General features: G+C 37.3%; 1 protein-coding gene across 5 annotated transcripts in view; it reads right to left on the reverse strand.

Annotated features, from left to right (window-relative positions):
- Spn (Spinophilin) overlaps positions 1 to 25,398 on the reverse strand; it is a 294,699-nt gene that overhangs the window by 24,936 nt on the left and 244,365 nt on the right. For 4 of the 5 annotated variants that reach the window (XM_067136664.2, XM_067136660.2, XM_067136661.2 and 1 more), the window contains 3 exons: positions 24,686 to 24,796; positions 12,141 to 12,305; positions 1,978 to 2,752 (listed from right to left, as the gene is read on the reverse strand). In XM_067136664.2, coding sequence (XP_066992765.2) covers positions 1,978 to 2,752; positions 12,141 to 12,305; positions 24,686 to 24,796 — 1,051 coding nt within the window. The remainder of the gene's footprint in view (positions 1 to 1,977; positions 2,753 to 12,140; positions 12,306 to 24,685; positions 24,797 to 25,398) is intronic. The other variant, XM_067136663.2, reaches the window with a different exon arrangement.

The raw sequence follows: 25,398 nt of genomic DNA on the forward strand, positions 1-25,398 counted from the left end.
TGGAATTCATGTTGATACTCCGAGAACGTGGGTGAGACTTAAGCCAAGCGCAGAAGTTGCATATACCGAGAGCGGAGAGAGCACTGTTGCCAAGCCGCGCCGGCGATGATGCCCGATTCACGTGCATTCGGAAAGATAAACTTCCTAAAATTTTAGATAAGACCCGCACCCAATTTTGGAAGCAATATTAAAAAAAAAAAAAAAAAAAAACAGTGTGGGTGGTACTCGAGATTAAACGGTATTTCTTTTATTTTCTTGCGTAATGTTAGACAAATACAAAGCGGCTATCCATTTCAATGACGATTATATTAATACGACGACTAATGATTATATAAAAATAATTTGAAGATTGTAATCAGAATCAATTGATTAATTTTGGGATTTTCAAGGAGATACTTTACAATTTATCCATCAAATTTCCTTTTCATGAATAAATATTAGTAAATAAGGTATAATTTAATATCATTTATAGTTAGTTGGAATAGTACCTAAGTTAGAGTTAAGGTAGCCCAATTTATGATAACCGATATTACTACTGAACGTTTGTTCGAGACGTCCATCAATTTTATTTATTTATTTATTAGTTTTTTTTTAATTGAAGAAATACGTACTTGCGTATCTGCATCATCTTGAATCCATGTAAAAATAAAAAATTAAATTTAACTTCGATATTTACCCTGAGATGCCTACCAACCCTGGCTGGAGTTTTCTTCGGTGCCAATCATCTCGGACGCGGCAGATGGCACACTTGATAACTTACAAAGGTGGAGGAGTGTAACCCTATTATATGTCAAGAACTGCAAAGTCATCGCTGGAGAATGTTTGACTGGCTTCTGGTTGAAATAAGGGAAGTGTCAGGACTGAAGAACCAAAAGCTGCCAGTAAGAACAACATGGTGGAGATTCCATGGAGAGGAAGCAGCCAGACTTCAAGAAGATGTTCTTAATGCAGGTGTCTTACAGGTTTATCAAAATGAACCTTAAAGTACCCTACTGAGCAATAGTAGCGCTGAATGTCCTTGGTTATAAGGGAATCTGTCAGAAGAACCCTTAGTCAATCAAAAGGGAAAAGTGTCGTAAGTAGGGGCAGATGATGTTGAAATGTCATCTTTTTCCCATTTGTGTTATGGCATTGCTCAGTAATATAGATTCTGTGATATAACAAACAATAACACGTTTTTAATTTTGAATCATTTTGCATTTTCTGACAATTTGGGATGATCCATCATTATTTCATATTTCAGTTGGAAGGGTTTTCTTGTGAGATGAGGATGTTAAGATGGGCATGTGGAGTTACCAAGCAGGACAAAATTCAGAATGACACTATCCAGAAATCTCAGAATAACACTGATCTCAGACAAACTGAGAGAACATCAGTTAAGATGGTTTGGTCATCTTCAATGAAGACTGGAGGGATATGTATCTCATAGAGTGGACAGTCTTATAACAGATAGCTGACCAGCCTAAGGACAGCCAAAGACAGGATCGAAAACCTGTGTTAGGAAGGACCTGGACAATACCAAGGCTGATTCAAATAGAGTCGAAGATAGAAGCTACTGTAGTAGGAGGGCAACCAGAAAGGTCAGCCCTACCTAAGTGGGAAAAAGCAAAGAAGAAGTGGGAGAAGAACAGCAAGATGCTCAAATCAGTTCATTGAAATGAAGCTTGGTAGATAAACGCATTGCTGATTTTGAGATATCTGAGGAATTGTAAAATATCATTATCATTATTTACAATTTTAAAATGTCAGAACGTTAATAAATTCAACTTGAACAGTTATATGAAAAAAAGGAGATAGCCCCATACTTACCCAAAATTTATGCAAGATTTTCATAATATGAAGGGAACAAGAGGACACGCTTGTCAAAGACATTATTAGTCATATCATACAGTGGATAAAAAAAGAAATCTTCAAGCATTAATGAAAACAAAATTATTTGAGATGGTCAACAAAAACAAATATTGGGAAGATTCTTACCTCTGGCATTTGCTTCATTCACAGCCTGGTGTATTTCTTCAGCGAGTGACCGTGATACACCTTTGTTAAGCTCAGTGAAGTCACCAGATCCCTCTCTAGAGCTTGGTGGTTCCCCACCTGATATCCTTCGCTCTCTCTCAGCTAGCACTTGCTTCAACTGCTCAGCCAAGGAGGCAGGAGGACCAGTCAATCCTCGAGGTGGTCCCAATGGGTATGAAGGTGCAGGAATCTTACTCTGTGGTCGACCAGTCCATGGATCAGGGCTGGGTTGATGCTGAGAGGGATGAATGCTGTGAGGATGTACATGAAGTGGCTGAGATCCGGGTGAGTGTGTAGCATGTGAATACAATGCTGTAGCACTTGCAGGGCCTGAAGGGGAATGTAGTGAAGAAGATGACGACGAACTCTGGAAATGACTATGCGATTTTGCAATTAAACCAGTCTGTTGCGTTACAGTATGTGCAGATGAGGAAAAATGCTGCTGTTGCTGCTGCTGTTGTTGTTGCTGTTGCACAGAAGAGAACTGAGACACCAGTGTATGAACATGAGAAGTTGTACTTGTTGAAGTGATCGAAGAAATATTATTGTAAGATGGAGAAGATGGTGACAGTGTTGTTGGACGGTTGTTATTTTGCTGATGATTATATGAATTAACTGATGAGGGCTGAACTTCATTACTATTCTCTTCACGACCAACGTATTCTATGTACAAATGTTTCCGATCTTGCTCGTCTTCATCCCCGGAGTTATCACAGCTTTCATCGAGACCATAATCCTATAAACAGAATTATATATTAGAGAAGCCAAGAACACATTCTGGTCTAAGTGCAAGCATAACCCACAGCAGCAGAAATTATGTTCCAGTCAAAAATAGAAGCTACTGTAGTAGGAGGGCAACCCTACCTACGTGGGAAAAAGCAAAGAAGAAGAAGAAGTGGAAGAAGAACAGCAAGATGCTGAAGTTTTAGAGGTGCGTGGCTGTGAGTTTGCATCCGGGAGATAGTGGGTTTGAATCCCACTGTCAGCAGCCCTGAATATGGTTTTCCGTGGTTTCTGATTTTCACACCAGGAAAATGCTGGGGTTGTACCTTAATTAAGTCGACAGCCGATTCCTTCCAACTCTTAGGCCTTTCCTATCCCATTGTCACCACAAGACCTATCTGTGTCAGTGCAACGTAAAGCCACTAGCAAAAAAAAGAACTCTGAATGCCATTAGACATTATACATGAATGTGGTAGGGTATTTCAAATGCAATAGCGAAGGTTTTACAGTTTGAATCTCACCAGTACAAACCTAAATATCTTACGGTTTCATGATAAGAAAACACAAATATGTAAATACAGAAAATTAAGCCTGACAATAATAGATGCAAAATCCTGAACATCTACACAGTCTCCAGAAGAATAAAAATTATCTTGTTCTTCACCAAAGCAAACTGCAAACATGCTAATCCTTTCTGTTCATGTTTAATAGACTTATCATTTGATTTGATAATACAGAATGTATGGAGAGATGTATAAATCTAAACTAACATCAGAAGTCTTTTTTTGCAACTTTTAAATTGAAAAACACTATATATTTTTGATTGACAACGTTGCAAAGTAAGAATAACAAAATTAACCTAATGTTCACTTATATAGTATTTATTGCACATTAGTACAAGCCATTTTCAATTCCATGGAACAGTTATCATCTATTAGTAGCAATGTGGCAACATGAGAAATAAAGCTCTTCCTTTCTGCTGACTTTGGCTTATATCTTGCACTAGAAAGCATTTTAAGCAGAGAAACATCATTAAAAAGAAAGCTCTGTCTAGAAAATAAATTCCATAAAACTGCATGGAGTATGGCTAATTTCAGAAAGTATATACTGGTAATGGTGAATGCATACTTTTCTGCAAATTACTGAAACTACTTCAGAAAAAGGAACTATAATACTTTTTCCAGTTCATATTCAAAATGTATTCAGTAACTGAGTAGCCTAAATTACTTAAAGCAATTGTAACTGAGCTCAATTTTTCCTTTGGTGATGATGACCTAGATGTTAGGCCCCCTTAAACAACAAGCATCATCATCATCATCATCATCATCATCAATTTTCCTTTTCTATGCTGGTGACAGTGCCATGGAAGGGGAAGAGATATTAACACATTCTGATCTAAATGTGAGCATAACTTGCAGCGACAGAAATTATGTGCGAGCATAACCCACAGTAGGCACGATCTGCCCCATCTAACCTATAAATTATATTGTTTTTGCAACAAAAATATGTGTAGCACACATCAGTTGACTTTTTTTGTTGTACTGTTATGAGAACGGTTATTTTTTTAGAACAGTGTCATTATTTTTTAAATAGTAAAATAAACCTGTGCAATGTGCGTTTGCCATTTATACACAAAATGAATGTAGTGTGCCAAACCAATCTAATAAAAAACTTGCAGATAACTGTAATTGTTGCAGAGAAAATAAAATGTTTGAAAAACTTAAGGCCAGAGTGGTTGGTAGAGATTTCAAAGTCCAAACTGGAATTTGTTAATTCGAATCTGACTCAAAGCCGTGAACAGTTAAGGCAGGTAAGTTGTCTTTCCTACCAGTTTAATATTTCACTGATATAGTCATGTTTTCCATGATGCTGAGATAATGAAGGGCTAGGATTGGCAAGATGGCAAGCAGTAAAGGCCTTAATTGTGGTACAGTCCTAACAACTGCCTGGTGTAAAAACATGAAACCATGAAAATCCATCTACAGCACCACAACTGGTAGGGTTTGACCCCATAGCTGTAGTTTACAAGTACACGACCGGTACCACTTAGCCAATAAGTTCAGCGTAGGTAAGTGTGAGTAGATTGGTTATCAACTCCAATGTGAATATCAGATCAACAATGAGCAAGACAATGAATATAATACTACTTTGATAAGCAGGTCACAAGGAACAAAAGTATTTCACTGAGGATTGATTGAGCACGGTGTAATTGCAGTGTTTCGATATATTAAGAATCTACAGTATGCTTCAGTTTTTAGAAAACTGCATTACAATAACCAATATTATTCTGTCTACCTCTCTTGACAATTCTCCTTCAGACTCCCCACATCACATTATTCTGTGTTAATTTGGTCTTGGTTCTGAGATGTATATTGTGAGCTGAGGTCACAATGGATTACTCTTACCAACAGCCACACAATATAAATGAATTAAGAGTAGTAGTAGTAGTAGTAGTAGTAGTAGTAGTAGTAGTGTATTTATTCACTCATTACATTGTTTACATATTTACAGGACTCTGTTTCTTACAAACATAACTCTTCTAATAACATTAATACTTTTAAAAAATTAATCTTGTAACTAACTCTTTCACACATTAAATATACTGTATTATTATTATTATTATTATTATTATTATTATTATTATTATTATTGTTATACATAAGAAAATCACACCAACCTCAACAGAGTAAAGTTGGAATTCAAGAGGACAAACTGGGGCAAATATTCATTTATAGGAAGGGGAGTTGGGGACTGGAATAACTTACCAAGGGAAACGTTCAATAAATTTCCAATTTCTTTGAAATCATTTAGGAAAAGGCTAGGAAAGCAACAGATAGGGAATCTGCCACCTGGCCGACTGCCCTAAATGCAGATCAGTATTCATTCATTCAGAGTCGAGTCAGGATATCAGTAAAATACCACGTAAAGTGAAACCTTGTGTGTGGTAATTTAGAATATTAATTTCATTGAGAGAAATATATTTAAAAATGATTCCTGAAGTACGAGTATGGGTATGAGTGAATGATAGGTATGATCAACAGCACACAGTGGAGCATCGAATAGAAATTGAATATGATGTGATATTTTCATTTAGTTATTTCTTCAATAACAATTTTATTATCCATGACAAAGGATTTAAGACACTTCAGACTCATTTTCTGGCTTAATGAAGTAGTTTGTAAAGAACCTGAAAGTACATTAAAGAATTTTGGAATGAAGTACAAGAAATTGCATTTTGTTATGCTAAGTTTGGGTTTGTATAGCATACAACGGTGGTTCATATTACTGCGTGTTGAATATTCATGTTTAATGTTCTCAATTATATTTTTGTTTTCGTTAATATATTTATATATTTCAAGGGCATAGAGCTGCTTCCCATTAAATATATTTGCTTCAGCATATAATTGACTACTTTGGTATAACCTTTCTTTCTGGTACATTATTCATGTTTTGAACATTTTGAACAACCTGTATTTTATTGATTACATTTTTGTAGGCTCCTCCCCATGCCAATATTCCATAGCTAAGAATAGACTGAAGTAAAGTGCAATAAAGCTCTCTTAACAATATCATATCAGATATGTATTTTAAATTGTGAAATATATAAATAGTTCTTCTCACTTTATTTCTTAAATCGATAATGTGACTTTTCCAGTTCATGTTCGCATCAATTAATAATCCCAAATACTTAACATTACTTACTTTATAAATTTTGTAGCAGTTACAATTAAATTTACAGCTGATGATGTGTACAGTTAATTCATTAAAATCGTTTCTTGTATTTGTTACTGAAAAATTCATAAATTTTGTCTTTTTAATGTTTAAAGACAATTCATTATTATGTAACCATGCTTTAATTTTAAGCAGTGCTTGAGTTGCTCTTTGACAAGATTCCAGCTGTCACCCTCAACATAAATGACTATCATCTGGATATATTACGATGTACGTATGTTTGTCGTTTGCTATTGTTTTCTCTAGATCATTAATAAATAGAATAAACAATAATGGACCTAATACTGTGTCTTGTGGGACACCTTTTATTATCTTCATCGGTGTGCTTAGAGATTGATTAATTTTGACATACTGTACTCTATCTATCAAGTAACTCTCAAGCAAACCCAGCACATTACCCCTAAAGCCATATTTTTCCAATTTCTGGAGGAGCAAGCAGCGTGATACACTATCGAATGCCTTTTCAAGGTCAAGAAATATCCCGGTGGAGAGCAGAGAAGAATTAAGATTTTCATATATTCTCGTGGTTAAGGTAGATATGCCATCAGTCGTTCAGAGATTTTTTATGAATCCAAACTGTCTGGGCGAAAGAACGTGGTGTTTTTCTAAAATCTGGTAAATATTGTTCTTGAAGCATTTCCCGAATATTTTTTATATTGTTGTAGTTACTGAAATGAGTCTGTAATTTCATAAGGTTTTACTATTGTTGTTTTAAGCTGCTTTGGAAAGTAACATAAGGTGAATTAATCATTGATAATATTCAGCAACGGTTCCTTTAATGACTATATTTTCTTTAATAATTTAAGCCGAAATATTGCCTATTCCTACAGCTTTGTTTTCATGTATGTACTTCAATCAAACATCTCTTCAGATTGTATTCTGTTGCCGGTGCAAGGAAGCAAGTATGAGGGTTAATGTGGAGTCGGAAACCTGTGTGATACTTTGCTTTCTCAGTGGTTTTATTAATGAAATAATTGTTGAATTTATTAGAAATATTTGTCATCTTTAAAGATTTCACCTTTATATCGGATTTTCTTGATTTTTTTTTTCTTTTTTTTTTTTTCTAACTGACCTTTGTGTTATTTCATTGACTATGCCCCAGACCTTACCCCGGTCATTTGAATTGTGATTGATCAGATTCCTATAGTACTCAGTTTTTATTTTCACAATTAGATCATTTAGTTTGTTCCTATATTTCCTGTACTGTTCTTTAATTTCCAAGTTATCCTTATTTATTAAATATTGTTGATAAAGTCAGTCTCTTGTGTGAATAGATTTCACTGAACTGTAAGTAATCCATTGTACAGTCTATGTAAGCTAAATAAATTAATGCATGTTCTTTTAATTTCCTATGATTTCAATTGAACAGTGGACAGGCTCGTGTAGCTTTTAATCGTATTCACGAATTTATCGAGTTTGATATCTAAATCATTGCTGTTTAAGATGTCTCCCCAATTTATTTTACTTAACCGTTTTTAAGCTCAAAATGACCTAGTTTAAAACAGTTACATCAAAAATTTGGTACGTTATTAGGGACCGAGGCATTTTGAATGTTGGCACTTACTATTATAGGATACTGATCTGAAATTTTACTTTGAGAGATGATAGACAGAATGTAGTCATTTCTCAATCTACTTTTAATCAAAGCATGAACAATACACGATTTACTTGTACCAGATACTCTACTAGGCTTGTTTATTAAGGACTGAAAATTACTTTCTTGTAACATGTTGAGATATTTGTCACAGTCGTGTTCATTTAGAAAGGTCTATATTTGTGTCCCCTATTATCAGTTTGGTTTCAGCATGGCATCTATCCTAGATATAACGATCTAATGCACTGAGAAACCACTGTGTGTGATATTCATGTGACCTATATACTCCTGTAATAGCTACTTTCTTGTTGTCATAGTTAATTACTACTCTGAGAAATTTAATCATCATACTCAATAATTTCCATTTTGTGCTCCAAACCATTTTTTACTATTAATACAACACCATCACATTTGTTAACTGAACCCTCTTTGTAATAAGATTTGTACAAGGCATGGATACTTATATTTACATTACTCAGTGACCAACTTTCTGATAAAATTATGACATCAAACCTAGTATCATATGCTTTCTTTAGGTGTTCTTATTTTTCCTTATGCTTCTAATATTAGTATGAAAAATTTCGAATATATTTTTCTTCCACATGCTTCTGCAATCTACTTGTGTGATCTTTTATGCCCCTTCTCATCTCTGAATGAGGTTGGTATGTTACATAATCATCTTCTAAACCTATTCCGACTATTTACAGGAAAAGGCGATAGCTGCTAGTTATTACTAAGAAGGAAGTTACTGTAAGCAGGGAATTTGTACAGAGGTTGGGACAAGGTCAGTGTCCAGTAGGGTAATTAACGAGCTAGTGAAGGTCAAGCAGGTAGACAACAGCTGAGAGAGAGAGAGAGAGAGATATGTGTGTCCTAGAAGAGGATACAAAACTCAATACAGAGGTTTACCAACTTACGGGTTAGTAAAATAAACACCAGTTTGATACAAGTAAGCTTATGGAATGTCACTCATCTGCGTAGTGCAGTGCATGCTGCCGTCAGGGGGTCTTAAACAGGATAACTCCATCACTAGTCCAGACATTGCTGACACCAAACTTGGAGATAGCCGCCTACAGAACCAAGTCTGGCAGACGTAAGGTCCTCCTGGATTGTGATACGAGATCCTTTCAAATGTCTTTTCTTTGTGAATATCTCCTTCCTGGTGCAATAACTTTATCATCTTTATGATAATAGGCCAGGGTTTATTACCAATTTTAAGCCTGACCCTGTGGCTCCGGTCAATATCAGTCAATTTTATGTCCGTACCAATGTCACGTGCAACATTTAATACTAAATTTTCCGTGTCCTCATTTGACTCCTCCAGAATGCCAAATATGTGGAGGTTATTTCTAAATTGATATTTTTCGAAATTATCATAATTTGATTTCACTTCCACTTTCAGTTCTACGAGTTCTTTGTCTCTCTGTGCAATCTGATTCTTTAGGTCCTCACAAGCATTTATACTGAACTGCACAGATTCCTCTAGTCTCTTTAACACACACTCCGTAATTTTGTCCACTCTGGTACTCACAATTAATTCCATGAATACCCTAGACTAAAGTGTCTCTTCTATTATTTTCCTCACGGTGTCTTCTGTTGGGTTGGCACTCCTGCACTCGGCCTGCTGTCGATTTTTCTTCGTTGCTGGCACCACTTCACTATTACACTAATTGCACGCACTCGAACAAAGAACGAAATAATTGATGGCACTTGATTCCACAATACAAATAGATGCACAGTGGCAAATTACAGCACTGTCGCAATCGTTTACACCAGTCAAAACACTTAAATTCCACAAGCGTGTTACTCGTATGGCATCATGGCCTGCATTGTTAATTCTAGTTATTTAATCACATGAAGCATACAGTGATGTGCAAATTAATAAGATTTAATCCCTGTCAAGGGCGTGATGGACAGTGACCAGTACATAGAAATCGTTCAAAGGAGTGTAGTGTCTAAATTACAAAAACTTTCTCCAAATGGTGATAATGTTTTTCACGAAGATCTTGCACCATGTCACACAACCAAAAAGGTGAACAAATTCTTGAAGACAAAAACATTCAAGTGCTCCCTTGGTCTGGTAACTCACTATCAACCCCATCAAAAATGTATGGACTAATTGTACGAAGAAAATGGCAAAACTGGACAAAATGACAAAGTAACCATGGTATGTCTGCTTATCAAAGTGTGGTTTAACACTGAAGAGATAAAGATTATTTGTGGAAAATTGGTGGAATCCTTGCTAAAACATGTCACCGCCATTTTGAAGAACAAATGAGGTCGCATCAAATTTCAAGGTACGATTTTCTCTAATTGCAGAACTGATTTTCAGTAGTTTTTTACAATTTTTATTGTGAGAGCATTTTTGTATCTTCAAAATTTAATTTAATGTAGCTACTCCAACACCACATTCCAAAGCAATTTGTCTTTTTGCCATAGAGGTATGCTCAGCTAACATTTCCACAGTAGTATCTCTTATCAATTTGAAGTATAACAACATGACAATACTGAAAATGTAAACAACCTTACTTGGAGACATTCAACTAATGACTATATTACAAAGAATGTCCAATAATGTTAACAATAATATTGCTTTACCCCTACAGTGCAATTCACTTGAACGCAGGAACAGTCTTTAGCAGGAATGCATGATTCTATCAACATTAATTATAAAAAGTATTAGAAACTTCTGTGTTCAGATTAACTTGCACGCTACTGTACAAATTTACACTCATGTTACACTGTATGGTGTTTGGTATGATGTACCAACAAAAAAAATTTCAACATAATTAGTAACATATTTCAACAGGTAGAGCAGTACTGAGCAATAAAGGGCCTCTAAGTTAGGAGGGTGTACAAAATAAATGTGCAGGAACCAAGAACAGAAGGGCATGTATTTAAATTTCAGAATATTCTTGCAGTCTAGCAGACTGCACCTCACAAGTTGAGGGTTAACAAATCATCATTCAGGTATTTTATAAAACCTTTTTGCAAGTGTGTTATAAGAGTATTTTCCTGAACTATATGACTTGTAAGAAGAAGAGTGAACAAAAGTGAAATTTGATTTCCTATGGCATAATAAAAAACTGACTGACATGTTCATGATATAATGTAAAACAAGAGCTAAAAGATTTCCACCTATTCAATATTCATTTATTGTAATCTTAAAAAGTTACACATATTTGAAACTAGTTTTGGTCTTGCTAAAAACCATCATCAGTCAAAATCATGAAGTTAAGGAAAGACATAGATAAAATTTATAAAATAAGAGTGTGTTGTCACTGACATTCAGTGCAAGAGAGGTAAAGAGTTGAATGATAAACACTCATCATGATCACAACGTTTTCTTCAGATTTGAAGAATGCACCTTCTAGCTTTTGTTTTACATTATATTGCTCTTAAATATGGAATAGTATGACATTTATTACCTATTATGTTCATGGTGATAAATATTCTAGAGATAAAATAATTTAACAAATGCCCATTTAAGTAATTTAACAGGTTTTGCAGGAATGAAAATCCTTATCGTGCAGAACCAAGGTACTTGATTGACTAGGCTTCTGAAGTATTTAGTTGTGTCAAAGAATGTGTCAATGTACAGTATTTTGATGAAAGGGTTATGATGACGAAACCTCTTACTGCAAAACTATGCTTTCACAGCTTGAGCACAGTAGTTTTTTTGGCCAAAAGCCAAAGAGTAATTCTATGCCCCATTTTCACACATTTACTGACCTTGGGAAGCAAATAGCTTGAAAGGAGGCAATTTACTGACAACAGATATTCAGCAGGATCATTGGCAGCTATTTCCTGCCTTCCACGAGAATATCTTTTCTATTATAAGTTATGAATTTCATTGTGGTCCGTACTGACAACTGATCACTATTAAAGGATTTCCATCAATGAATATTTGTATACTTTGATGTAAAATGTGTTTGTAAATATATTTTACAAATACATTCTTTGCTCCCTTTTGTCACCATCTATGCCTATCATTTCAGTAAATGAATAAAATAAGTTTTTATCTTTAAAAAGAAAGTTTCCAGAAGAAATTGCCTACTAGAGAGGCACCACTTACAGAACTGCTTGAACTGAGACCACCACTTCCCTTCTTGCCAGATGGAAGCTGTCGACCAGCCAGACCACCTCTAGTAGCAAGTTCTGCTTTCGCTTTTGAGGCTGATACATCCAGCAATTCATGGGGAGGAACAGCTCTATCCAACTCTTCCTTCACAGGCATCTGCTTAAAATATATACAAACATATATCTTTACAGCAATGTATGTATGTATATCTTCCTGCAGATATGAAGTTAGTTACCATGTAAAAATTACAAATTGGTTCTTAGATTTTTTTTAACTGGTTGAAACTACCGTTCCTAGTTCCAGAAGTCAACATATGCATTTTTAATTTATTGAGAAAACACAAAAACAAAAACCGTTCAAAATTAATTAACAAACAAGAAATTTTATGTGATTTTTGTCACAAACTGTAACAAAGATAAAAAATAAGGCCAGACATAGATTTAGCAACTTGTTTATTGGATGTTATCTTTTAATGTTGCAGATGTCAAATTTTGGAAATAAGTTTTGGAATGAACTTCATTGGATTTTGCTTAACAAGGATTATTTTAGCCACATAATGTTGTTATATATTCCTAATTTTATATACATACAAAATTTACAATGAACACAGTTTCGAGCAAATTGGATGAAAAATACCGTAGTATGTACTGTAGTAAGGTAATTAAACACAAGGAGGAGTAAGTCACGTGGATTAGATTCTGAAGTTGACATCCTCCTCCCTCTGGTGGAGATTCAGTAGTTTGTTCGCATAATTTATCTTTCCTTTACTTTGATGGCTACATCAACAGGCAACTGAATTTTTTTCTAAAGTTATTGTTCTTCCCTTTATTAATTATCCCCTCTGAAATCAATTAAGTCAGTCCTGTAATTTTGCTCTCCATGAAAAATAGAGATTATTCCTCTCCAAAATATGAATCTCTTGCAGGATTGAATTGTGAAATGCCTGACCCTGGTGCTTTAGAAGAAGACTGGATGCTACCTGTCCAGTCATATACCGGACAATCAACACATAACGTGTTCACTATGCCAAATTGCATGAACATTTGAGTGTAGGTCTCTAGTTTCACAATAGTGTCTCGCACTTTAATCTCCTTTTCAATTCTTTTGAAGACTTGGCCCAGAGGTATGAAGGATTGGTCTACAATGGGAAATACCATTTATACTTCTTTAACTTGTGTGGAGAAATCATCATACAGCCAATAGGAAACCGTTTCAATCATGATACAACTTTTATTTTGACCTCACTGTTGTCGGAAACTAGATGAACATATGCAACACCTGTAAGTTTAATATAATAAGTCTGTCATAAACTCAGGAAGCTATTTCGTTAGATCCTTCTGGACAGAAAGATTTCACCCATTGGTACATGAAAGTGTTCTGTTTAGTCTGATACTCACGTGATGTTCCTACACAGATTGTAAAATTTTACATACAAAATTATCTGGAATAATATGTGGCTTGGTCTGGTAATTTTGGTAGGGGTAAATTGTTTTTGGCAGTCAAACTTTAGTATCAGTTCATTATTTTGTTGATTACTTAGAATGAAGTTAATTAGCATGAACACTGTTAAGAACCACAGCATCAAAGTGTGTGGGAAGACTGCTTAGAAAGAATGAAATATGAATGTTTGAGTTTTGGAACACATTTTAAATGAACTTTCTTATAGAAAACATTGGATTTAAGAAAGAAATGCAGATGCCTGATTATGGAAATAACTTAATGAAGCAGATGTTGAGTTTTGGAAATAGTGTAAAGTCAAATGTTGATATTGACTTTTAACCACAAATATCATGATCTGAAATGTCTTACGCCATTCATTCGATGTGTTTGTCCAAGAGGAATTAGAAATCAGCAAAATCTGTTTTTCGTAAAAAATGTCTGATGTCGATCGACTTTTGGAACTAGGTGCCTCAAATATGCAAGTGGAAACTTTAAGTGCTAATATGGCAACTTTGTTTATTGAGGCTTTAGCGAGTCTAAAACATTTACAAAAGCTGGCAAGAAATTTAGGGATGGCCTCTCTGGCTCCCATTTTTATGTAAATCACAGTCACTGATTCAAGAAGGTACTTTCCTTCAGAGAACGATTGGCTTGCAGATATCCTTCTTGGTAACATGAAGTTTTTTTTTTTTTTTTTTTTTTTTTCATCGCACCGACACAGATAGGTCTTATGGTGACAATGGAAAAGGAAAGGGCTAGAAGTGGAAATGAAGCAGTTGCGGCCTTAATTAAGGTACAGACCGGGGGAGTTGGCCATGCGGTTAGGGGCGCGCAGCTGTGAGCTTGAATTCGGGAGATAGCGGGTTTGAACCCCACTGTCGGCAGCCCTGAAGATGGTTTTCTTTGCTTTCCCATTTTCACACCAGGCAAATGCTGGGGCTGTACCTTGATTAAGGCCATGGCTGCTTCCTTCCCATTCCTAAGCTTTTCCTATCCCAGCGTCGCCATAAGACCTAAAGACATAAAGCCACTAGCAAAAAAGAATGTTAAGGTACAGGATACATTGCCAGTTCAAAGTGTTCACTGTATTCTTTACATGCATTTGAACATAAGGGAAACAAGTATTGACAAATGTAAGGTAACTCTTAAAGAAAAATGGCAGACATTATTCGTCCTGAAGACTTTACCATCATGATTAATAAAGATTTTACTTTTTACAGTGAAATCAGTAGGATGAAACTTGTCTGTTTTTTTCTGAATCAGTTTATATCCATAATGTATGGGAGAATCCAAAGAAAATTCATCCAGGAAAGCAAAAGGCACTATATTTTTCCATATCTAACATAAAGCAGACACTTTTTAGTTTCTACACTTAGGAAAATCGTGAGAGGTCAATGGCTCAAAAGTGTTAAAAGGCACTCATCTATGATGTAACTTAAACTGTGTGCAACTTTTCTATCTTGCAACAAACATGGTGCATATAGTTTACACTCAACACCCAACTTCACATTTTTCCTTGTTGCACCACTCGATAAGTGGCTTTATGCGGTGTTTACACTAAACGAGTTTTATGGCTCTATTTTATGCACATGCAATATTTCTTGTAAGCTGTTGAGTGTATTAGGAGAGCATGTTTTCTGGTAATGAAGGTGTTCCTGTAACTTGCTTATCACTTATTTTACTAGGCGAGGAAGAGAAAGGCGTGAAAGTGTGAAAAGGTAATGTTGGGCAAGAGAATGTACTTTAATTCTTTATGAATAATTCAAACTGTTACAAGTAAAATTTTTATTAAATGTTTTACTCCACAGCACGTTTCAGAGACTTTGTTCCATCATCAGGTGGTGAAATGGTGACAATTGCTGTTCTACGTTATATACAGTTTGAATTATTAATAAAGAATTAATTCACAGTCATGGAGGTGGTCTACATAAAAAATGGTTATGTCTGACGTATTTTAACATATTGAGTGCCAAGCGACCTCATTTGGGCACATGAGAGTAGTCAAGTTTTTTAACATCACGGCCCCATATGGGGTCGTACGTTCGTTCGAATTCGATAACTGTGCAAACCCATTTGGGTACACAGTAAGTGTGTTTCAAAGCTGTATAAAATCTCTTCCTGCCATCTGTGCCATCTATTTAAGTACGTACATAGTTCATCTTCAATTCGTCAATTTCTGTTTTGGTGCGACCCCATATGGGTACTGTTGATATACTTAACCATGATAGGTTAAAATGATAGATTGATCCATACTGACTAGTTTGAATGTAGTACAAAAATATTTTAAATAGTTATATTTGAATCAGCCTTGTCAATACACTTATTAATGGAAGAAAATTATTCATTCAACCAAACATGTTTCAGGAATTAAACCATTCCCTTCATCACTGGTTTACTCATCAAGAGTAAATCGAGCGGTAACAAGACTTAGTGAAGATAGTCTGGACGGTATATTGAACAAGTCAGACAATTATGATGTAGACGAAGTATATAGTTACAGTCATTTTGAACCCAGTGCAGAGCAAATAGCGATCCCGCATGTTCATCCACAATGATGAATTACAATCTCCAGCATACACTTCTCCACTGTACTCAGATTTCCAAGCCTGCTGTTGCAACACTTAGGACCGTCTTCAACGATATACTGTAGTCGCTGGTTTTCCATGTTGCACACTCATCGCTGCTAGGTTCTCTTACCCAAATTAAAAGTTATACAAACATAATTATATACATATTCAATATTCCCTAACTAGAAATTCTTCTTATAATATTTTTCTATTACATCCTAATTTACCAAATTCACACGATTTTCACAACTTTACATAACATTTTATACAAAAATTTCCTAACCTAAAATCAGAAGATCGTCATTTACAAACATTTCCTGACCTAAAATCGGAGGTCATACTTTTTTACGGCTTCAGTATGAACAAGCTAACACGTCTGTAAAGGAAAAGGTAAGTATGACCGAGCATCGGGACAGTAACTACTGTTGTACGTGTACAATTCGTAATAACCAATATGACTCCATATGGGGTCGCAATATTTTACCTAATACACTTAATAAGATAACCTAATATATCATAAATATATCCTCATTTCAGCAATTATTTGTTTGGTTAAGCCTGTGAACATTTTGGCACCAGGGAGTAACTATCTCATTAGCTCACGGCACTAGACGGCAATCCAATGAATTTCGGTCTGGCACTCAATGTGTTAAGCCATCAACATAGGAGAGCGGTCTATAATTTGCTACAAGAGCACTATGTGGAAGACTGAGTTGCCTGTAAAAAAAATTCTTCAAATGTCAGAAAGTGGGCTGATTTTTGTTCTATTTTTATGTTATGCCACACCGACACAGACAAGTCTTATGGTGATAACAGGATAGGACAGGGCTAGGACTGGAAAGGAGGCGATCATGGTCTTAATTAAGGTAGAGTATTCACCTGGTGTGAAAACGAAAACCATCTTCAGGGCTGCCAACCCATTATCTTTCAAATAAAAGCTGATGGCTACATTATACAAACTGTGTAGCAAACTCCTCAATTTACACTTTAAATGCAATGAGGTTGCAAAAGATCTTCAATCCCCCATTTATCTTGTGGCGTTACCAAGTAGCCACAGTATTTTTGTTATGACTGTTGGTTGAATGGACTTTGAAATCTATATGCATTTGTAGTAAATATTCCCTATTTGAGAGACATTTATTATCTAACTAAATTACAAGTCCATCTTCAATAATGAACTTAAAGACTTAGCTCTGATTCGTGGACTAGGTTCTTCCTGCGTGGAGTGCTACATGTTGAGTGCACATTACAGCTTGGCATCATAACATGAGCATGCCAAATCTCAAAACAGTCTGAAGCCAGCGGGTGAACAAGATGGCAGCATCACCAGACTGTTGCTTGAATTCCTTCACAATCATGGATAAAGTTAAAGGATTAAGTTTTTTTTTTTTTTTTTGCTAGGGGCTTTACGTCGCACCGACACAGATAGGTCTTATGGCGATCAAAGGATTAAGTTTAATCCCAGAATATTCCATTTTCAGCTAAAGCATGTATGTGAGAAAGTAGTGAAAAATCCTGTTTTAATTAATGAGTGATTTGAGCCTCAAACTTATGTATTAACAGTGTGCCCATTTAATATTGTTTCTTGGTAATAATATGAAAGTAACCATTTATTTTTTGACCATGGGTTACAGCAAGAATGTGTGTGTTGTGAACAACAGTTGTTTCTGCAGTGTTTTATCAGCCATGGCTATTCCCAAGAATGTTTGAGCCTCTATTCAGTGTTGCTTTTTAAATCATAGCCTCGGTACTGCAGTAGCCATAATGGTTTGACCTCGCACAGAGTGCAGCTAGTTTATACTATTTACTTTAAGTTGCCCAGACCAAATTCTCAGCATGAAACTAATAATGGAATATTACAAACACAGAAATAAACAGCTGTTTACTTCATTCATAGATTTCAAAAAGGCTTATGATAGTAGACACAGACCTACTCTTTTAAAAATTCTCAGATCATATGGCATTCATCTTAAATTAATAAAAATTATTTAACTAACTTCAACCAACACAATTGACTGGTAAAGTTCACGAGAGAAATGTCAAATGCTTTTACAATAATGATAATGATGATGCTTGTTTGAAGAGGTCTAACATCTAGGTCATCAACTCCTAATGGTATGAAATGAGACTAAATATAATGACAATTTAAAAGTCCAAAATCCTCCGTTGACCAGAATTCAAAACATGAGGATGAAGAATGAATGGATGGATATGAATTTAAAACAATCAGTGGATCTGACCCACAATGTCCCATATTCCCAGAAACTAATGTTAAACAATACTGACCAAGGGACTGCTTTTAAAGCACAATCCTGAATCGATGATGCTTGTTGTCTAAATGGGTCAAAAATCCACATTATCGGCCCCTCATAACGGTACTTAGCACTACGAAAGTAGAACCATAGTATTTGACATGTTGCGGTACTAATCAAAAGTAACGTAGACTCGCGGTATTCCACACATTATGGTACTACTGAGAGGTAATGTAATGTGCACATGTAACACAGACCTATAGTGTTTCTCACATTGTGGGGCCATTTACAGGCAACGCAAACTTATGGTGTTCATCACATTAAGCGTACTATCCACAGGGACTCGTACTGTCCCATGGTGTTCCTCACATAGTGGGAACTAATCATAGAGAAGGCAGAACCATGGTGTCGCTCATATTTAAGGGTGTATTCAGCCCGAAGGCAGGTCCGAACCTCCGCAGACGTGTGCCTGAGCCGGAGTTTACATGCGGTAGGGTGGCCAGTTCTTTTCCGCTCTTCCATTCCTTTAACCCCCCACCAACAGTGCGTGGCAACCCATCCAAATCTTGACCACGCCCAATGTTGCTTAACTTGGGAGATCTCGTGGGATCCGGTGTTTCAACGCGGCTACGGCCATTGGCGTCGCTCATATAGTGGTACTAATCACAGGTACTGTAAAAGCCAAAAGCATACACTGTCGCTACTAATCTCAAACCTATTATGTACCGAACGTAGTGGTACTACTACGCGCAAGTAAAAAGGACTCATGGTGTTCCCCGCGTGGTGGAACTAATTACAAGTAGTCTCATGGTTCTAATCCGATCATCCCTTGATCGCCCCTTTTAGTCGCCTCTTATGACAGGCAGGGGATACCGTGGGTGTATTCTTCGTCCGTGCCTCCCACCTACAGGGGGTTTGGTCCGCAAGAGCTATTTAATTTTGCTCAAGTCCGCCGGCAAGCCAGTTAGGAACCCCCTATCCACCACCTGAGATGCGCCACGTGGGAATATCACCTCTCCCCCTGCTACACCAGGCCTCATACAACATGAGGATTATCCCCACTGCTCTTCAATGTGGCTGTAGATTACATCATGAAAATTTGGTACAAAGAAAACCCACCTAAAATTAAAATTGGAGCAAAATCCTCAATAAGGACAAACTGCCTAGGGTTTGCAGATGATTTAGCTCTTTTAGACCTCGACATGGAAGAAGTCCGTGCTCAGATCACCAGTTTTCAGAAAATTGCATTAAAAATAGGATTATAAATATCCTTTGAGAAAACCTAACGAAATCTCTTGACATAAATGAAGTCATCATAAATGATCAAAATAACATAGTCCTACTACTTAAATACCTTGGAAAAATCATTATGCACAACTTAAGCGAGAAAGCAACATAGATAAATAGACCCAACAAAATTTCTAACCTGGTCAATTTATAACAAAAAATGCTTGTCAATAGACACTAAGATCCAACACTACAAAACTAATTTTGCCCGAAGCCACTTATGCTTGCAAAACCTTGTTCCAAATTTAAGCTGAAAGAAGAACTGATCAGCTCCTCAAAACTGAAAGAAGAATTATTAGAAATTGCATAGATGAAAAGTACCAGGTTGAAGGAGTCTGGAGAATCCTCCCCAATGAAACTGTCTGTTGAGAGATTGACCCAGTTACCAGCACGATAAAGAAGAATCTCTTATTTCACATCTTACGACTACCAGAAAACAGGATTTTACGACAACTAGTGATGAGAATCTGGGAAAGAAGACAGGAGGGCATTGGATCAAAGAAATTCAAGAGGATCTCAAAACAGTTTGACTCAAAATTACAGAATCAGAGAACAAGAATAAAATTACCACCCTACTTAAGAAATACACAAATTTTCAACTGAAATGATGCACAGGGGGCCTGTAGAGATTTCAGATGAATTAAGAACACTGCGATCAGAACGAATGAAGAAGTATTTGGCAGATAAGAAGAATCAAACAGTACAACCTTCAAAGAAAAAGTGTACATGGAAGACTTAAAGTGGTCCACTGTGGCCAAAAAGTTAATAATAATTTACTGGTCAATTACGTTTGGAAGTATTGAATGCCATTCTGGACTAGTGAGAAGTGAGAAAGCACTCACTACTGGAGGACTTGGTGAAGTTAAGTTCCAAACTTTAAGGATTTAAACAGAATTTAAACATAAATGTTTATACATTTCTAAATAATTTTGTGTGTGATCTGATAGAATCTGATGATGTTCTTTCAAGAACGAAATATGTCATTCTATTTCTCATGGAGCCTCGGCCTCCAGGAGACACTCAAACTCATATTAGCCGATAATGCGACTACTGCTGATCTCGTCATTCGCTTTATGTGTGAGAGTGGATTAATCAAGGTTATTTACATTGCACGTGTTCTGTTACTCAGGGAACTACCTCCCCTTTTGATTCGTTAGTGACCTTTCCAGCTTAATACAATAACTTTTGTTTTATTTTTTAATTCAGTTTGAAACTGCTTCATTGTATAAATAATTTTGTTTTATTTTAAATTTCTTTTCCACTTAAATTGATCAGAGAGGATGATTACATAATTGTACTTCCTCTTATAAGAAAAGTGATCACCACTACCTTTCTTTTTTCAGGTATAACTCTATTATATGTTTTCTTCTTCAGGTAGTTTCTAAATTTATTTCTTCATATACGAGGGTTGGGGCAAAAGTAATGGCAATTTTTTTTTTTTCTTGTAGATACCAGTCCGGTTGGAAAATGTGACATACAGACGAAAGGTCAAGGTGTTAACTACATGTGTGGACAATGCACTGACTGAGCAAATGTCATGGGATAGCGGAGCACTGATGCGCAGGTGTGTTGTCTGCACACCACACGCCCCCTGTGCCAGCGGCAGTTGTATAGGAGACCTTGTGAGCAGTGGCTGTGCATGTGACAGGTGTAACATGGAACATCGTCGTGAGCTGACACCATTCGAATGGGGTATGGTGCCCAATGGATGGGAAGTGTGATTTCGGAAGTGGTGCGGGAATTCGGCTTCACACGATCAACCGTGTCCAGAGTGCATTGTGAATGGTTGAATGCGGGTGTCACCGTCCACAACAGATGAACGACCGGCCGTCCAGCCACCCTCAATGACCGTGACATCTGAGACGGATTGTCAATAGTGACAGACGGGCAACCGTGCAACAAATCATGGCTCAACTCAACACAGGCCGTGCTAGACACGTCTCCCAGTGGACAATCCGTAGGAATTGGGTTCTATGGGGTTTGGGAGCCGGCACCGCACATAGGTGCCACTGTTAACCCAACGTCATCGGGCACAGTGACGCGCATCTGTCGCCAGTCACCAGGGATGGACACTGGAACAATGGCGTAACGTGATATGGTCGGACGAATCACTATTTCAACTGTACCGTGCTGATGGGAGGCACCGTGTATGGCGCAGACCACTTGAAGCGATGGATCCCGCCTGCCTCGAAGGTGTGGTCCAGGGCGCTGGTGTCTCTGTTATGGCCTGGGGTGCATTTTCCTGGTATGGAATGAGCCCCCTAGTTGTTCTGGAACAGACTCTGAATGGTACACGGTATGTTGAGCTGCTCGGAGACCATCTCCACCCATTTTTGACCTTCCAGCGCCCAGATGGTTCTGCGGTGTTTCAAGATGATAACACGCCGCCACACCGCTCCCACGTCACCCGGGAATGGTTCCAGGAACATGCAGCGAAGGTCCAACAACTGCCATGGCCTCCCAGGAGCCCTGATATGAACCCTATCGAGCATATCTGGGATGACCTGGAACGCAGGTTCCGTGCCATGGATCCTGCACCCACGGAAAGACCAGCAATGGCGGCCGCTCTGCAAACGATTTGATGTCAGCTGTGTCCAGAGGACTACCAGGGACTTGTCGACTCACTTCCACGGCATCTCGCTGCAGTTTGCAGGGCCAGAGGAGGCCCCACACGCTGTTAGGTGACTATCCCATGACATTTGCTAAGTCAGTGTATATAGCACTGAAGTATCGTTAACACACTAATTTATTATGGTAGTATACAGGGCAATATGGCCTTCCCGGTGCAAAAGAATGACAACACAGTACACAAAGTTGACATGACACATCTGGTCCTAAAGACCCTCAAAGTAGTCCCCTGCTTACTGACACCACACGCTGCCAATGATGTGAGAGGCGCTGAATACCATCTGCCTCAGCATTTGCCGCACCATGCGTCAATTGGGTCACCTGTTGGCGCACAGCGTTAGCAATGTCCTTTCGTGTTGCAAACTGCCTACCAAGTAATGGTTCTTTAATCTTCCGAATAAGATCAAAGTCACAGGGCAAAATGTCGGGAGAGTACGGTGGGTGCTCCAATTCTTCCCATCCCCAACGTCGCAGTAGCTGCCCTACACTCTCTGCTTTATGTGGTTTTGCATTGTCGTGCAGGATTATTGCACTGTCCACAAAATCCGGACGTTTCTCCTGAACACCACGTCGTAACTGTCGCACCAGGAAGTCCCTTTAGTACTGTGCCGTCACTGTTCTGCCATGTGGAACAAAGTGGCAAACAATGACACCCCTGACGTCATATGCGACGATCACCATCAGTTTGATTGGGGAAGGATTCTGACGGACCTTCTGCCTCCTTGGTAATCCAGCATGTCGCCACTCCGCGGACTGACGTTTCAGTTCTGGTTCAAATGCCCTAGCCCAAAAATCGTCGATGGTGATTATTCGTGACAAGGATTAATCGCTGTCCTATTGCCAGCGTGCAAAGTGGTCAGAGCATATTGCATAGCGCACCCACCTTTGAACTTCCGTCAGTGCATGCAGTACCCACCGCGATGCGATTTTGCGCAGTTGCAGCTCATTACGCAATATCGTGTGGACGGTGTATTTCTCGATGCCACTTGCCCTCTCTAACTCCAGTAGTGTCCATCGTCCGTCTTTATCCAGGATCTGCTTGATGACAGCATGTGCCACATCTGTCCGCACACTGACAAGTCGTCCCGAACGTTGCTCATCACTGGTTGACACATGTCCTTGCCGAAACTTTACTACTTTACGGTATAGTAGGACATAATTCCCAAGGGCTTCCACTAATTCATTGTGCCATTCCATTGCATTTCTCCCTCGGAAAATGGCTATTTTGATGTAAGCATGCTGCTCAACACGGGTTACTTCCATCTTGCACGGCACTCACCAAATGACTGATTTCACAGCCCTCACTGTGCTACTACCAGCTATAACAGAGCCATCTGTTGTTCTGCATACACACTATGCCTGAAGAACTTTCACACGACACATATAGGTTTGTGATCCGCTTCACATATCTACATGAAAGAAAATAGTTGACATGACTTTTGCCCCAATCTTCGCATTAATTCCGACAGACTGAAGAACCTAACAGTCATAAAATGACTAAGTCAAAACTGAAAAGAAATAGCTTCTAATTTCATCAAAACAAGTTGATAAATCCAAACTTCTTCATATACACTGAAACCTTCCTTCCATAGTTCACTGGCAATTACTCTTCTTTATATTAGGCTGCACTATCACAGCAGCCGTTACAGCCAGAACTTGTAATAACAAAATCGAGACATCTACACAGATGAATTAAAATTTTCCCAGCTGGACATGGTACATGTATGTATCTATGATTTGGAAAGATACAAATATTTCTATCCTGGCTGGAATTGAACTCTCAACCTACAACATAATACTGGCCATCAATATTACTCATGTTTCCTTTCTTTTCTTTTCCTTATTGTTCTGACTATTAAGACAATTCAAATAGAGCTTTTTATATCAAGTTCCATAATAGCAACCATTCAAGCAAGAACTTCGTAATAACTCATGTCCAACGCACCACAAGAGAACGTTCCAGCCTTAATTTTTACATTTCCACACTGTATCAATTACCTCATGAATGAGCGCACTCATGGATCAGCATTTTACTAACATTTTTAGACGTAAAATGCAGAAAGATTTTTTTACATGATGTTTAATGTGTTTGTTTTACTGTAATATGTACTTTAAAACATTATATCTAGTTTATTTTAACCTATATTCTTCATGATTTCTTCCTGTTAGTTGAAGATGATTCCATAAGGATCAAAACATGTTCTAACATTAAAAACAAATTATTGTATCAAAATAGTTTGATAATTGTACTGAATAGGTGGACCTGTTTAAAAAGTTTATTTCTAGATACATTTGTCATAAATGTAAAGGTAATGAAAACAAAAAGCCATAAAGAAATTCAATGCAACTGCTACTACCTACATACCTTCCTCTCCACAGTAGCAGTCTTGTCTCCATCCTCAGGACTGATATCTGAGATCTCAGTGTCTGACAGTTCAGTCTCCAGCTGCTGTAGAAGAGGCTTCACTGGTGGAGCCTGACAATTAAAAGCATTATTTCATTGTAGTGAGGGAAAAATTGGTACTACACAGACCATTTATAAGGAAACTATAAAAATCAAGCCTACCAACATAATAAAAGAGAAAAAGATCTACAGAACAATTAGCATATGAGCTGTTACCCATGACTTGTGCAGATTTCATAATTTTATTAAAATAATTATGCTTTGGCATTCCACTAAGAAGTTGTCTGAAAATTCCTCAAGTATGAAAACTCATTGAAAAAGTTTAATTTCACATTTTAAATCACGTTTGTGATATTGCCTTTTGGAGATAAGATGACCAAGCTCCTAGCAGAACTACCTCTGGAATGTTCATCACAGAACTGTCCATGTGAGAAAGAATCCTCTCTCAAGTCGATGCCAGCCATGTTCAGTGTCTGTCCTTGAGATTTATTAATAGTAGGCTAGTGGCACAGCACATCTTTAGAGGAAACTGTATTCTTTTAAACTTGAATGGATATTCTGTTGGGATTAAAGGTATTATTGGATGAAAACTACCCCCCTGTGCACACCCAGTGATTCACTGTGGCTTCTACAATGTTTTTATGCTCAGTTTTTACTTGTAGTCTAGTTCCATT

This window comes from Anabrus simplex, chromosome 1, assembly GCF_040414725.1.
Source record: "Anabrus simplex isolate iqAnaSimp1 chromosome 1, ASM4041472v1, whole genome shotgun sequence".
NCBI lineage: Eukaryota > Metazoa > Arthropoda > Insecta > Orthoptera > Tettigoniidae > Anabrus > Anabrus simplex.